Below are 13,293 nucleotides of genomic sequence, written 5' to 3'. Positions count from 1 at the left end.
TCCACAGAACAACTACTAAGATAGGATGATATAAAAAGGAATATAAAAATTTAATATATGAATATAGAAAGGTAAAAATCCTGCACATATGAAGGCATAAAAAGATAAAACTATCAACAAATAAGAGTACAAGATAAAAATGATCATATAAAAACATTTAAAAGTATAAAAGTAATGCAGACAGTAAAAATCCATGATATATAGATAAAAGGAAAGGTTGATTACTCTGAGACTCTATGAGTGATGAGAGTTCATCAGAGCAACAGGTTGGGGGAAGAAACTGTCTCTGTGTCTGGAGGTTTTAGCGTACAGAGCTCTGTAGCGCCGTCCAGAGGGGGGAAGTTCAAACAGACTGTGTCCTGGGTGTGAGGGATCTGCAGAGATGTTACCTGCCCGTTTCCTGGTCCTGGACCGGTACAGGTCCTGGATAGATGGGAGGTTAGTCCCAATTATCCTCTCTGCAGACCTAATTGTCCGTTGCCTGTCTAGTTTGGTGGCCGATCCAAACCAGACAATGATGGAAGTGCAGAGAACAGACTGTATGATGGCAGTGTAGAAGGTGATCAGCAGCAGAAGTAACGTAAATAAATATATACATATCTTTATGGCACTTTATCGGGTACACCTGTTCGATTAATTCTTAACACAAATAGCTAATCAACAATTCACATGGCAGATTACTCAATACATTTATGCATATAAAAAATGGTCAAGATTTCTTCATGAGATATAAACCGAGCGTCAAAATGGGTACGAAAGGGAAATTAAGAGACTTTATTATTATTATTTTGCAAGGTTTTTTGATGCCACATGGGCTGATCTGAATATTATAAAAACTACTGATCCACTGGGATATTCAAGCATTAACCATGTCTAGGGTTTACAGAGAATGCTGCTTGCTGGATATTTCCTCTTTTTCAGACCGCAAAAGAGAAAATATTCAGCAAGCAGCATTTTTCTGCATGAAAATACCTTGAGGATGTCAGAGAATGACTGCTTTGAGATTATAGAAAGCCAACAGTAAGTACCATTGGGTACCAGTGGTACCGTACCACTTGAGCATTGTTTAAACCCCACAATCTGAGTATTGTTACTTGCTGACCATGTCCACCCCTTTATGGCCACATTGTTGCCATCTTCTGATAACCATGTCACAAAGGTTTAATCACCTGGTTTCAAATAAACTGGTTTCTTGAACATGACAATGAGTACACTGTACTCCTCCACAATCTGCAGCAACTGCATGATGCTGTCATGGTAATGTGGACCAAAATATCTGAAAAATGTTTCCAACATCTTGTTAAATCTACGGCTCAAAGAATTAAGGCACATTTGAAGGCACAACGGGGTCCAGCCCAGTACTAGCAAGGTGTACCTAATAAAGTGGTGGCTGAGTATACATCCATACTTTCAGTGCTAGGGACAATCTTGTTCAGTTTATACATGCATCTCTTGGGAATTATAATCCAGAATCACAGCATACATTTTCCTTCCTATGCTGATGATGCGCAGCTCTTGTCTTTGAACCCAGATAAAACAGACCCGTTAGCTAAACTTCAGGCATCTCTTCAAGGACTGCTAATTTTTAACTTCTAATTCCGATAAAACAGATTATTATTTTTGGTCCCAAGTTTTTTAGGGAGGGATTACACGGTATTGTGATGGCCTCCAATACTACTTGGCCATCAGACTCCACAACAACCAACTCTAGTCACTCGAGTGCAATAACCTGTTTTTCTGAAAGTGCAATAACCTTCTCCCTCTAAATACTTCACTGGTATTTTTGCACATGTATATATTATTCGTTTTTCGGGTTTAGTATTTCTTTTGGTCATTGCTCATTTTTTATATTGCTCTTTTTTAATTATTTAGCTATATTGGTTATTTTTCTTTTTCTTTAGGATATACTCTTTTATATATATACCTTCTCTTACTTTCGTGTGTATTTTGTAAAAATTGTTGAGCGTGTGTATGTTTGCTGCTGCACAAGTGAATTTCTCCTCTTGGGCATATTCTATTCTATTCTATTCTATTCTATTCTATTCTATTCTATTCTTTTATTTTCTATCAGGACTTGCCCTTTAAACAGCATATTAATCAGGTGTGTAAAACAGCGTTTTTCTATCTCCATAATATTGCAAAGATTAGGAACATCCTCTCCCAGAGTGATGTGTTAAAATAAGTTCACAAGTTTGTATCCTCTAGGCTAGATTACTGTTATGTGTTTTTAGCAGGATATCCAAGTAATTCAATGAATAGGCTCCAGCCTCTAGTGTGTTAGTTAGCAGTCATAGCTGCAGCTATAGGACAAAACAGTTTGTCTCAAACCAGCTTCATTGTAGATATGCTGCTATAGGCCTTATTCGCAGGGGGACACCAACATGATCCACTAGGTGGTGTCCATCACCACTCCTTCTCTTTCCTTTCATCAGATCAACCCTCAGGTATTAATTCAAAGTATCTCATCACCATCATTGTTATCCATTGTTCTTGTAATATGTTGTGTTGGTCTGCCCCCTCTTTTTCTCTTCTGTGCGTGTTTGCAGGCCAGAGCTTCCAGAGCTGCATGCGGCCGTGCAGTCCCATGCTCTGACCATCCCACTGCTTGCTTCCACCTGTCTGTATAGATGTCTCTTGGATGCCCACGGACATCCTGGCCTGCTGTCCCACCTCACTGTCTTCTGCATTTGCTTATATAGTCATCCCTGTAGTGCACCAGCTACCCATTGTGTCTGTGTCTCTCCTCTCGCTGTTCTTCATTCTCGTTGTCTGTTCTCTTTTCCTGCTCTGCCCAGCTGGCCTTCAGCAGGAGGGTCCCCCCTTAGGAGCCAGGTCCTGGTCAAGATTTCTTCCCTCTTAAAGGGGTTTTCCTTTCCCCTGTTTGGCTTAACATATTTCTCCCACTAGGAGATTTTTTTACCTGCCATTGTGTATGTAATAATTGCTCGGGAGCAGAGAGACAACTTCTGTTGTAATAAACACCATACAAATAAAATTGAATTGAATTGATACACACATAAATCACCCTCCCCGCCCCCTAAAAAAAAACTACAACCAAAAAAAAAACTAAAGCAAAAACAGCGCGCTCCCACTCCAGTCCAGCAGGTGGCGGTAGCGGCCCCGCTCATAGCTACGAGCCACGCTCAGCTCAGCACAGTCTGCGCCTGCGTTAAACTGTCGGTGTATCCTGTCGAGTAGGTAAGTGGTTTTGAAGAAGTAAACTTTGATATATCTACCTTTCCTCATTAAGTCTTGGATATGTTATTCACAGCATATATATCTCCGTTGTTTGTAGTTCGATTGTTGAGATCCTATGAAAGGCGTGTATTTTATTAGCCGATAACACCGTTAGCTTAGCATGATCACAATGCTGCGGCTTCAGAGGTTCAGACTGAAAACTTGGTTTTAAAAGAATCGTTTATTTGAGTAGAGAAATATTTGTAGTAAATTATCTCACGAAACTATAAAATTTAACTCTAAATAATTTAACCTTTACAGTTTTGGTTACTTTTATTTTTTGTATTAATACATTTCCTTAAATAATCTTTATTCAGGAATCTCGAGGAAACATTAGTCAGACTGATCACAGTGTCATTTTATGAAGAAGTTTATTTATTTAAAGGTGCGTTGTGTTCTTAGTTATGTAAATACATGTTGTATAAGAAAGCAACAAACTAATTTAAGCACACACTGATCGTTGGATATATAGTACAGGCCAAAAGTTTGGACACACCTTCTCATTCAAACAAATGGGGAAGTGTGTCCAAACTTTTGGTCTGTAATGTGCCTCTAAATAAAGTATATTAATAGCAGTGACTCATTTTATGTATTTTACTTGATAACATTTTGTTACAGAGCACCAGGAGGGATTTGACTGGATATTCCAGTTTTGTTCTGACCACGGGATTAAGTTCATCACCCTGCAGAGATGGATTTCCAGCATCGAGCAGGAGGGAAGACGGGCAGCGGTGGCGTGGCGTCTGCCTCTGAGAGCAACCGCGACAGACGGGAGCGGCTTCGCCAGCTGGCTCTGGAGACCATTGACATCAACAAAGACCCCTACTTTATGAAAAATCATTTAGGATCATATGAGTGCAAACTTTGTCTGACACTTCACAACAATGAGGTGAGGAAGCACAATGTCTGGACCGTGTGTGTTAAGTTTAACTTCTGGGCTATTTCTTGGTATTCAAGCATCTTGATTAAAAAAAGTAAACTCACAAACTTCCCTTCTCTGTATTGCAGGGTAGCTACTTGGCTCACACGCAAGGAAAAAAACATCAGACCAACCTGTGAGTCCACCTAATCTGTACTCCAGCATGTGTTTTAATATAGCTGTCTACCGAGTCCAAATAATTGTCCCTTGTGACAGAATTTGACATGTTGAATTCAATTTGGCACATTTAATGTTTTGGATGTAATATGTTTGCATCGGAGTGAAAGTCTTTAATGGCGTGTAAACAGTTTTTACATGTTTTAAATGTGATTTCATAAATGAGCTACAGCGAGAGTTTAGTCAGGCAACCGCCAGTTGACAGTGTTTGTTACAAATGAAATGATTTTTTATTTTGTGCTTCAGAGCACGGAGAGCAGCCAAAGAGGCAAAAGAAGCTCCTGCTCAACCAGCTCCAGCGAAAGTGAAAGTTGAGGTCAAGAAATTTGTAAAAATTGGTAGACCAGGATATAAAGGTAAGTTTGCTGTGTTACTGTTTATCACAGCAGTCATTTATGTATAACAAATGTAGATTATATTATACCGATTGTTTTATGGGCCATGTCTTTCTCTATTTCCTCATAGTTACCAAACAGAGGGACCAGGAGACCGGTCAACAGTCTTTGCTTTTCCAGGTTAGTGCCCCAATGAAACATTGTTTTAATTCTTGAATTAAATGTACGTCTCAAATGCCAGAGAGACTCTTTGAAAGCCAGTAACAGCAAAAGCAGCCTCATCATTTCATCTTTAGAATCTCCAACTGTTTCCTAATACAGGGCTGCATTTAAAATCATAGTTTGATTATGGGCCATGTAGTATCTTTTAAACTGTCCAAAGCTTGCAGAGGATGATAAGTGGTGCTACAGTTCACATATAGGGAATTTATGGAAAATGTATATTAAGATTGATCATTGCCCAACTGATTGCAAAAACTGTCTGAAAAGGACCAAACGGTATATCTTTAGGCCAGGTTGGACTGAATTTGTGCCTGAACTTCATTAGGAGGCTAGGGAAGCTTTTTAAGATAAGATACTGTCAGGGAAAGTTAACATCCAGAGCGGGAACATAAGAAATATCCACATTCTTTATTTAAACGTATAAATAAATGACTTATTAAATCGCAAAAAGATGACCCTGCCCTCTGGTACATTTAAGTATTTCTTAAATGCGGGGACATTTTAGGAAATAAAGTAATGTTTATTTGTATTAAAAGTGCTAATTTTTTTGTATGGGGATGTGATCAATAACGAGGGTGTGGTTGTTAGATTATATGACATGAGATATACACAGAATTCAGAATTTGAAAATCAACAAAGCATGTAGCAGCCAAAAATAAAAGTAGAGCATCTAAAGTATGTTAATTGTAGAATTCAGTGTTACTGGACATCTGTTTTTCTGGAGTTTTAATACATGGCATGCTGCCTGATCCTGTGTTATCCTTCTTGTTGGTACCAAACATCAAAGATAAACCTAGAAAAATATCAACAATGGAAATTGGAGAGCCCGTGGCTAATGTCCTTTAGGGTTTTGAACAAATCCTTTTAGGTATGAGCTTCAAGAGTATATGATGACTACAGATGATCGATTTGGTTTAAAAAAAAAAGGGATTTGTGTATCTATGCACTTAAAGAAGTTGTTAGCCAGTACAGAACATGTAATACTGCAACATTCATGTGCTTCATGGATAGATTTAAGGCATTTGATGAAATTAAGCATGGTAACATGTTTGTTAAATGGGAAGAAGGAGGGAATTCCTCATACTTGATACGGTTATTGCTTTTTATTTTTTGGTATTCTATTCAAACCAAGGAAGTTAGATGGGATCCTATCTTTTTAATGACAAATGGGTTTACCAATGAGGTATATTGTCACTGGATGTTTTATCTTTATGTGGGAGATCTATCCAGTAAGTTGAATGCAAAATCAGATGTGTGATGGGAAATATTATTGTTAATCATTAAAAGGGTGTGATTGCATTTGTTAAAACAAGGGTGGATGGGGAACTACATTGTCCTCCGATCTTTATGTTACATCAGTAGCTATATACCAACAGTAGACCTACTACAAACTTTGTGGACTATATGCTGGCACATGTCCCTTTTTAAAAACGTACTGTAATCCGCCTCATCAGTCATATCTGATGTGGTTAGAGTAAATCTATAAATGTAAAAGCTTCAGGTGGCTTTAATGATGTATTAAGATCTTTTCTCAAGTTACCAAGATGGGCAAATGCAAGTGATTGTGACTCTGATGTGCCTGCAATTCTTGCAGTGTCGAGGAATTCATGCACAGGTACATGAAATTCCTTGGTATTGAATAACTAAGTAAAAACATCTAATTTGGTTTTAATTGATCCAACAGGAAGTGACACAAAATACTTAGTTTCTTGAAAGTCTTGATCTAAATTATTCTGGACTTATTAGCTGTAATGATTATATTTATGTGTCATCTGTGGTCTTGAACTGATATAGATTGAAGAATCTGAAATAAAATGTATGTATATATATATATATATATATATATATATATATATATATATATACACATTTATATTTATTAATTTTTTACAAAGTGACTGACAAACCTTTTATTAATTTTCCTCTGGGAATAAATACGGTAATTTGAATAAAAAAAAACGGCAGAGTAGTTTTTAAGTTTGGCCTTATGCGCTTCATATTTAGTGATTAAACCAAAGCCACATACTACATGAAATTTTGACCAAATTTTGCTTGTTTATTTTATTTAGAGGATTGATCAATATTATGATTAGAACGTTGTTATGCAGATGAGACACAGATGAGAAGCATCATTGTCACATTCCTATAAAATGTTCTGCTGGAACAGTCCATTAATGTCGTTACATGGTATTTCTAGATTGTCATCCAGACATCTGACTATCAAACTGATTTTTCCTTTTTCTTTTGTTGATCAGATTGACTATCCGGAGATTGCTGAAGGAATTGGACCCCGGCATCGTTTCATGTCTGCCTATGAGCAGCGTATTGAGCCCCCTGACCGTCGCTGGCAGTATCTGCTGTTTGCTGCTGAACCATATGAAACTATCGCCTTCAAAGTGAGTAGGGCTCACCTTTTGAGCCTTTATTATGCTTATGTCTCTCTGTAATATTCAACTGACATGCTTGCTGTTATAGGTCCCCAGCAGGGAAATTGATAAAGCAGAAAACCGCTTCTGGACTCATTGGAACAAAGAAACTAAACAGGTACCCATAAGTTTGTGAGAATTAGGTATCGCAAAGCCAACCAGCATATTTCATGTAAAACATGCACTTTGATTTATCTATGTTTTTTCACACAGTTCTTCCTGCAATTCCACTTCAAAATGGAGAAAGCTATTTCCCAGTCTGGCGGTTCAGTACCTCCCACTGTGAAACACCCCAATTCTCTCATGGGTGGAGGAGGACCTCGTCAGCCATCCGACAGTCTGCCTCCCCCCCCACCAGGAGGGATGCCAGTACCTCCTCTACCACCTCGCGCCCCTGGTACCCCCCACATGCCTCATCAGATGGCCATGCCCCCCATGCCGATGAGACCCCCCCCACCACAGGGCCTATCAGTATCTAATAATTGATTCTTTGAGTGTTCATGATTGCTCTCTGTCACGTTGTTCAGTGACTCTGCCCTTCCCGTCTAGTGTCCATCATCCTTTAAATATTGCAGATACATTCAGTACATTTTTATACATTTGTTTGGTTATTGCAAATGTGTAGAGAAGGCTGTTTTATTAATGTGGCCATTTTTCTTCTTTTTATATATCTTGATATTGAGCAGTGATGAATAGCTGATCTTGTGAGATTGTTTTTTTTTTGTAATTAAATACCTTTTGAGAAACTGCAAATATTCAAGTGTATCTGTGCTTCTATAAAGACATAAAACATATAGCAGTTCCTGAACTCATAAGGATAAAGGCTTGAATTTACTGAGCTCTTGTAAACAACATACTATACTGAACAAATCTTTAAGTCTTGATTTGAAGTTTGTATTGTTCAGTCTGGTCGAGCTGCTATCATCGTTTGGCTGAGTTCGACTGGGCAGGTTTTCAAAGATATCTTCAAACACCAAAAATTAATCAGATTATCACATGGATTTAAATAAACGGAGCAGAACATGCATCCAATTGAAATATTTTTAATGAAACTGAAGTTGTTTTCACACAAAAAAAAACATAATTCCTGGACAGCAACATGTCAGTTCTGATCCTGTTCTGCAGTTTGATTCACACTTTGTTGAGAGATCTGAGTTTTTTTTTTTTAACGAGAGAAAATATTTTGCAACATCTACAGCATTCAAACCTTTTTAGCTTTTTTCTTCTTTTCTTCCGACTTCTTATTTTTCTTAGGCACCGTCTCCTTGTTATCCTCATCTGCTCCCTCTTCAGGGTCGTCTTTTATCTCCCTCTCTTTGCCTCTCTTGGCTCTTCTTTCACTTAATGTCCCACGTCTTTCCTTCAGGAGTTTTTTGTCTGGCAGTGGCCTATTTCTCAGACCAGTGGATGTTTTGGATGTTCGTGATGTTACTCCTCTCTTTGATTTTCCTCTTTTGATTTCTTCATCATCCTCATCCTCTTCCTCTTCATCATCCAAGTCAGGTAGCCACCACAACAAGACCTCCCACAAAGATTTCTCTGGCTACAAGATGGACAGCATTACAAACCGTGAACAGGTTTATGGCTGATTAAGTTCTAACTGTGATTTAGAGAAGTTCTGATCCCAGTTACCTCTGGCGGCTGGCCTCTGTGCCTCAGTCCTGACCGCCTCATCGTCAGTCCAGCTTCTTCCTCCTCCTCACTTGTTCCATGACCACGAAGAGTTTCTGTGGGTTTCAGTTATAAAACGATCATGCAAAATGTTACTGTAAAATTATAACGGAGATGTGATGTTTACTTGCCATTAAGTTTCTGTAAGCCTGATGTGAGCACCAGAATACTGATGGCCACAAACAGACAGCGGTTGAGGGTGACGTTTTCCCACGGTTTTTCTATCTGAGTCAGGTTCTGGATGGACAAGGCTTTGTGCAAGGATGCTGAAGAAAAGAGGACAAGTGAATGAGTAATTGGCATGGATGGGGAATTTGCATTGTGCTTGAATGTTCAAGAGAATTATTAAAATGACTCACTTGTTTTGCCAAAACTGCCCTCTCTGGGTAAGGTTTTAGGTTCTGATCGTGGCTGCTGTGGAAGTGGAGTCACTTCCTATAAGAAAGCAACAAAAAGCTGAGTATTTTGAGATTTTAGCTACATGGAAGTTTAATTGTAGGTTTCTTTGCAGCTAACCTCTCTGATTTTCCGTGCTGTATACATTTCTGTAACAGACAAATGAAGATTTACTGAATTATTGTGAAATATAATTGGAAGACAGAGAGATAAAGAAAATGCAATTAAATAAGACAAATATGTTGAATTACAGAGAAAAAATTCCAACAACACAAGAGTGACACAAGCATGCAAACCCTTGCTTTCAATATCCGGTGGGAGTCCTTCGTGAAGAAATAAACTAAACTACCGTAAGTGTTTCTGGCAACTGCTGATAACATCCACTGTTTGATTAATATCATGAGTTACTTGACCACTTCTAAACAATAACTTTATCCTTCTTTACTGCTAAGACTACTTGTTTTTGTCTTGCTGCATGACTCACTTATCCTTGAGGTGAAGGTTATGGACAAATGTCCTGATGATTACCTAAATTCAGTGGTATAATTTAGATTTCATTGATTTGTCACTGATGGAGAGCTGTCCTGGAACAGGTGCTTTAAAACAGGCAAATGATGATACTAGCTGCTCCGTGTTTAACAGAGCAAGGCTCTCGTAAAGGAAACGCAGTGTTTTGTTTCACCCAGACATCCCTTACCATTGTAACCTAGAGGTTCTATACTGGTTCTGAACACCAACGTTGGTATAAATTAAACACTGTAATGTACAGATTGACAAGGCCGCTGTCACAGTAAGAATGTAGTGAGTAACATGACAAATATGGTTTTCTGTGTCGACCAAAATGCAAAAGCGCCTGTCTGCAAAATGATCCAAAAAAGTAGTCAAAATCTTCTAATCTCCCCTTTGCAACTCATTAATGCTAAATCGGTATTGTTAACACAGTAAAGTAATCTTGCCCAAAAACAGTGTATCCATAAAAAATATCATTGTTTGAGTTTTTATTTTATACTCTCAGGAGAGTTCATTTTTCAGATAGCAGGTTTTAAGTTTCAGCCACCGGTATGTTTTTAATACCTTCATCACCAAACAAACCAATAGAAAAATAGCAAATAATTCCATCTATTTAAAAACCAAAGCTTTTGGCAAATGCATGGGGTGACCTGATGATGGCGTCATGGCGCTAAAGCTAAGGTCTTTATCACCATAGTCACATCAATTCATTTCGAGGGGGGATGAAAACCCTCTCCTAAATAAGATTGGAGGACTTTTCAAACAAAACCAATAATGTAATGATGCAGATGATCACTCATAGAATCTATCTTAATGATCCGTCTGGATGGCTGAGGTTCATTATAACCCCACCGCCTTTGACCAGGAGTCAAGTTTCAGTGGCTGCTTGTGCCGGTCTTCCGGATTATTTATAGTTGTATATTAAGCTTTACAGTCTGTAAAATGGATTTATGCACAGGCATCAGTTTCAGCATCTGTGTGTTTGTGTGTGTCACCACCTGGTCTGCAGATCTGTCGAACAGGCTTCTGTGGGGGAGGTTCTGCTCTTGATGGCCCTAACTCCTCCTCAAATGTTTCATAACTTTCTTCCATTCCTCCTCAGAGAAGAGGGAGAGTGAGAGGTTTTTCAGTTGTTTGTCATATTTCAGGCATGCGTATGCTTTACAACATCAGAGTAATGTTCAGATGGCAGGTTATTTGTTTTTAAAGCTATTTCTTTTTTCTGGGTGTTACCTTTCTAAAAAACAAGACGATTCAGTGAATTACATTGTCATTAGGGTTTTGTTTATCAGTGTTTTTTAATTTGAAGCATAGTAAAAAAGTGTCATTAGTATTCAGTTTGGCTTCACAAAAGTGACTCAAGTTAAACGTGAACGTCTTCACCATATGAATAAAATTGAGTCCATTTCTTGACCTTCAAATTTTATAGATGAATCCTGTGAGGCCTTTAGACTTAAATGACATTTCTCGATGGACATTGAGCTAATGTCCTTGCAGCTCTATAAATAGATGCGGCAATGGCCCCAGTGAGACGGACTGATACGCTTCCTTTGTGTAAATACTCAAAAACAAAAGGTGTGATGTTACTGTACAATCCTGCTGATACAAGCTATGAGGACCTTTGGCCCTGAAAGAAATAAGGACCTACCTGGCTCAACATTTGGGCCGGCCTGGGCGGTGGTACAGGAACCTTTGTCACAGAGCTGTTGTTGCTTTGCAGAGAAGGCAGCACACTCGCACTATGAGCTGTCTGACGGCCAAGGACAGGTGCTGAAGGATGAAAAAACAAAAAGTGATCGGGTGTCAGTGAGAGACATTGACTGAGGCCCAGCAGGCATCCCCATGTCTCCTACAGCTGTCACATCCAAGTGAACCCAAGAGAAAAGACAAAAAGACAATAGGCCGCATATTATAACTAGTTCTGGTAACCAGCGCCAGAGACATTTTATGTAATATCTATATATAAGTACTGCATATTCCCAAATGATTTAATGCTCCCATGACCAATCTTTTCTTTCCTTTTTTGTATTTTGTCTTTTCTTAAAAAAGGCCAATAAATTCCACAAATTAAATATTTTGTTATAAAGATACTTCCAAGGTTTTACCACAGTTTTTATGAGAAGTTGCCTGGGTTTCAGGTGGATAAACCACCAGCAGAGAGCGTTGCTGTTCTTGGGTACAGAGTGTGGGGATGCTCTGCTTTACAGATGATGTCTGCATCAGTCAGACAAACGTGGCACAGATTAACTGAGAGACTGACACATTTATTTTTATGAGCCAACCACCAACTACTACACTGAGCACATTAAAGGCATGTGGCAACGTTGTCTCAAGAGACATCAGTCTGAAAAAGCTTCCGTGCATGTTACTTAATTTTTCTCCTGTTCACTATTTGGATTTTTTCATACTGCGTCTGTTGTGAAGCTTTGAAGCAAACATAAAATGGTGGCTTCTTCCAGGAGGCTATATAACAGATATCACAGTGACAGGGCTGGCTTTTATCAGGGTAGGTGGTTGCAGACCACCTGTATGTGGGAGGGGAGAGGAAGGGTTTATAAACAGACTTGTGTTGATGTTGGTGACTCATGCATCTCATGGTACTCTCCCAGTTCAACCTGAATCACACGCTGCTTTTGCCTTAAATATCAGTAACCGTAACTGGACAGCAGTTCTGTAGTTGTTGATGTGGGTAGACGGTGGGAAATACCCTGATCTGTGACTTATAACATAGAAACTAACAAAGCCCACCCATGTTAGCCTGAATTGATATTGTTTTTCATTCTGTCTTAATTCCCCACAAGGTCAGTTTTTGTTATTTATCATCAAATACCTGCATAAAATGTATTTTTGTGCTCATTGTTTGCAAATTAGCCTCCTAACATGTTGCTGTTGAGTGGATCATGTCGATACTACCATTTAGCATACAAAAGTGCTAAAGTACATCTTTATTCTAAGAAACAGAAAAGATGAAGAAAGATTATTGCTCTCAGTCCCAACCCGTCAGTTGATTAAACAATCTCCAATCTATGATGGATCTCCACTAATAATTGTCCATTCCTCATGTTTCTGAAGATCGTGCATCAGCTGCAAGAACTTGTAAAAGTCCTGAGTTGGAAGATCAAACTCCCGGGTTAGTGGCTCAAATGACTTCATGGTTTGACCTTTAAACATTTGTCCAATATATATTAGTCCCTTAGTGGCCCATTTGTTAACCCTGAGCCCATACTAGAAGGTAAAAAGTCTGGGTTAATAGCAATCTTAGTGGCCCTACCAATAGAATGTAACAGTTTAAGTTTCTTTCTCACTATTGACCAGACTCTCAATGGCCCCCTGATCCATTCATTACTGTTTCCTCAGTTCCTTATTCAGGAATGGAAGCGAGTTCAAAGTTACCTTCTGA

At 38.7% G+C, this 13,293-nt stretch overlaps 2 protein-coding genes across 3 annotated transcripts; one reads left to right on the top strand and one right to left on the bottom strand.

The window, feature by feature from the left end:
• Positions 1-3,151: 3,151 nt before the first annotated feature.
• On the top strand, positions 3,152-8,069 carry sf3a2 (splicing factor 3a, subunit 2). Its single transcript, XM_061731091.1, has 8 exons — positions 3,152-3,198; positions 3,856-4,126; positions 4,246-4,292; positions 4,580-4,689; positions 4,799-4,848; positions 7,146-7,286; positions 7,366-7,434; positions 7,530-8,069. Exons 2-8 carry the CDS (start codon positions 3,929-3,931, stop codon positions 7,800-7,802), a joined length of 888 nt encoding a protein of 295 aa, XP_061587075.1. The 5' UTR covers positions 3,152-3,198; positions 3,856-3,928; the 3' UTR covers positions 7,803-8,069.
• A 274-nt stretch (positions 8,070-8,343) lies between these two features.
• LOC133451932 (uncharacterized) lies at positions 8,344-11,660 on the bottom strand. Of its 2 annotated transcripts, none has more exons than XM_061731089.1 (7): positions 11,542-11,660; positions 10,892-10,987; positions 9,504-9,532; positions 9,347-9,422; positions 9,119-9,253; positions 8,949-9,043; positions 8,344-8,859 (listed from the first exon to the last, which is right to left on the bottom strand). In XM_061731089.1, exons 2-7 carry the CDS (start codon positions 10,983-10,985, stop codon positions 8,518-8,520), a joined length of 771 nt encoding a protein of 256 aa, XP_061587073.1. In that variant the 5' UTR covers positions 10,986-10,987; positions 11,542-11,660; the 3' UTR covers positions 8,344-8,517. The 2 variants fall into 2 exon arrangements, with proteins under 2 accessions (XP_061587073.1, XP_061587074.1); XM_061731090.1 differs by having other exon boundaries at positions 10,892-10,990; positions 11,542-11,642.
• Between the last annotated feature and the right edge of the window lie 1,633 nt (positions 11,661-13,293).

Source organism: Cololabis saira, chromosome 10 (genome assembly GCF_033807715.1).
Source record: "Cololabis saira isolate AMF1-May2022 chromosome 10, fColSai1.1, whole genome shotgun sequence".
Lineage (NCBI taxonomy): Eukaryota > Metazoa > Chordata > Actinopteri > Beloniformes > Belonidae > Cololabis > Cololabis saira.
This window is presented reverse-complemented; position numbering and strand designations above follow the sequence as displayed.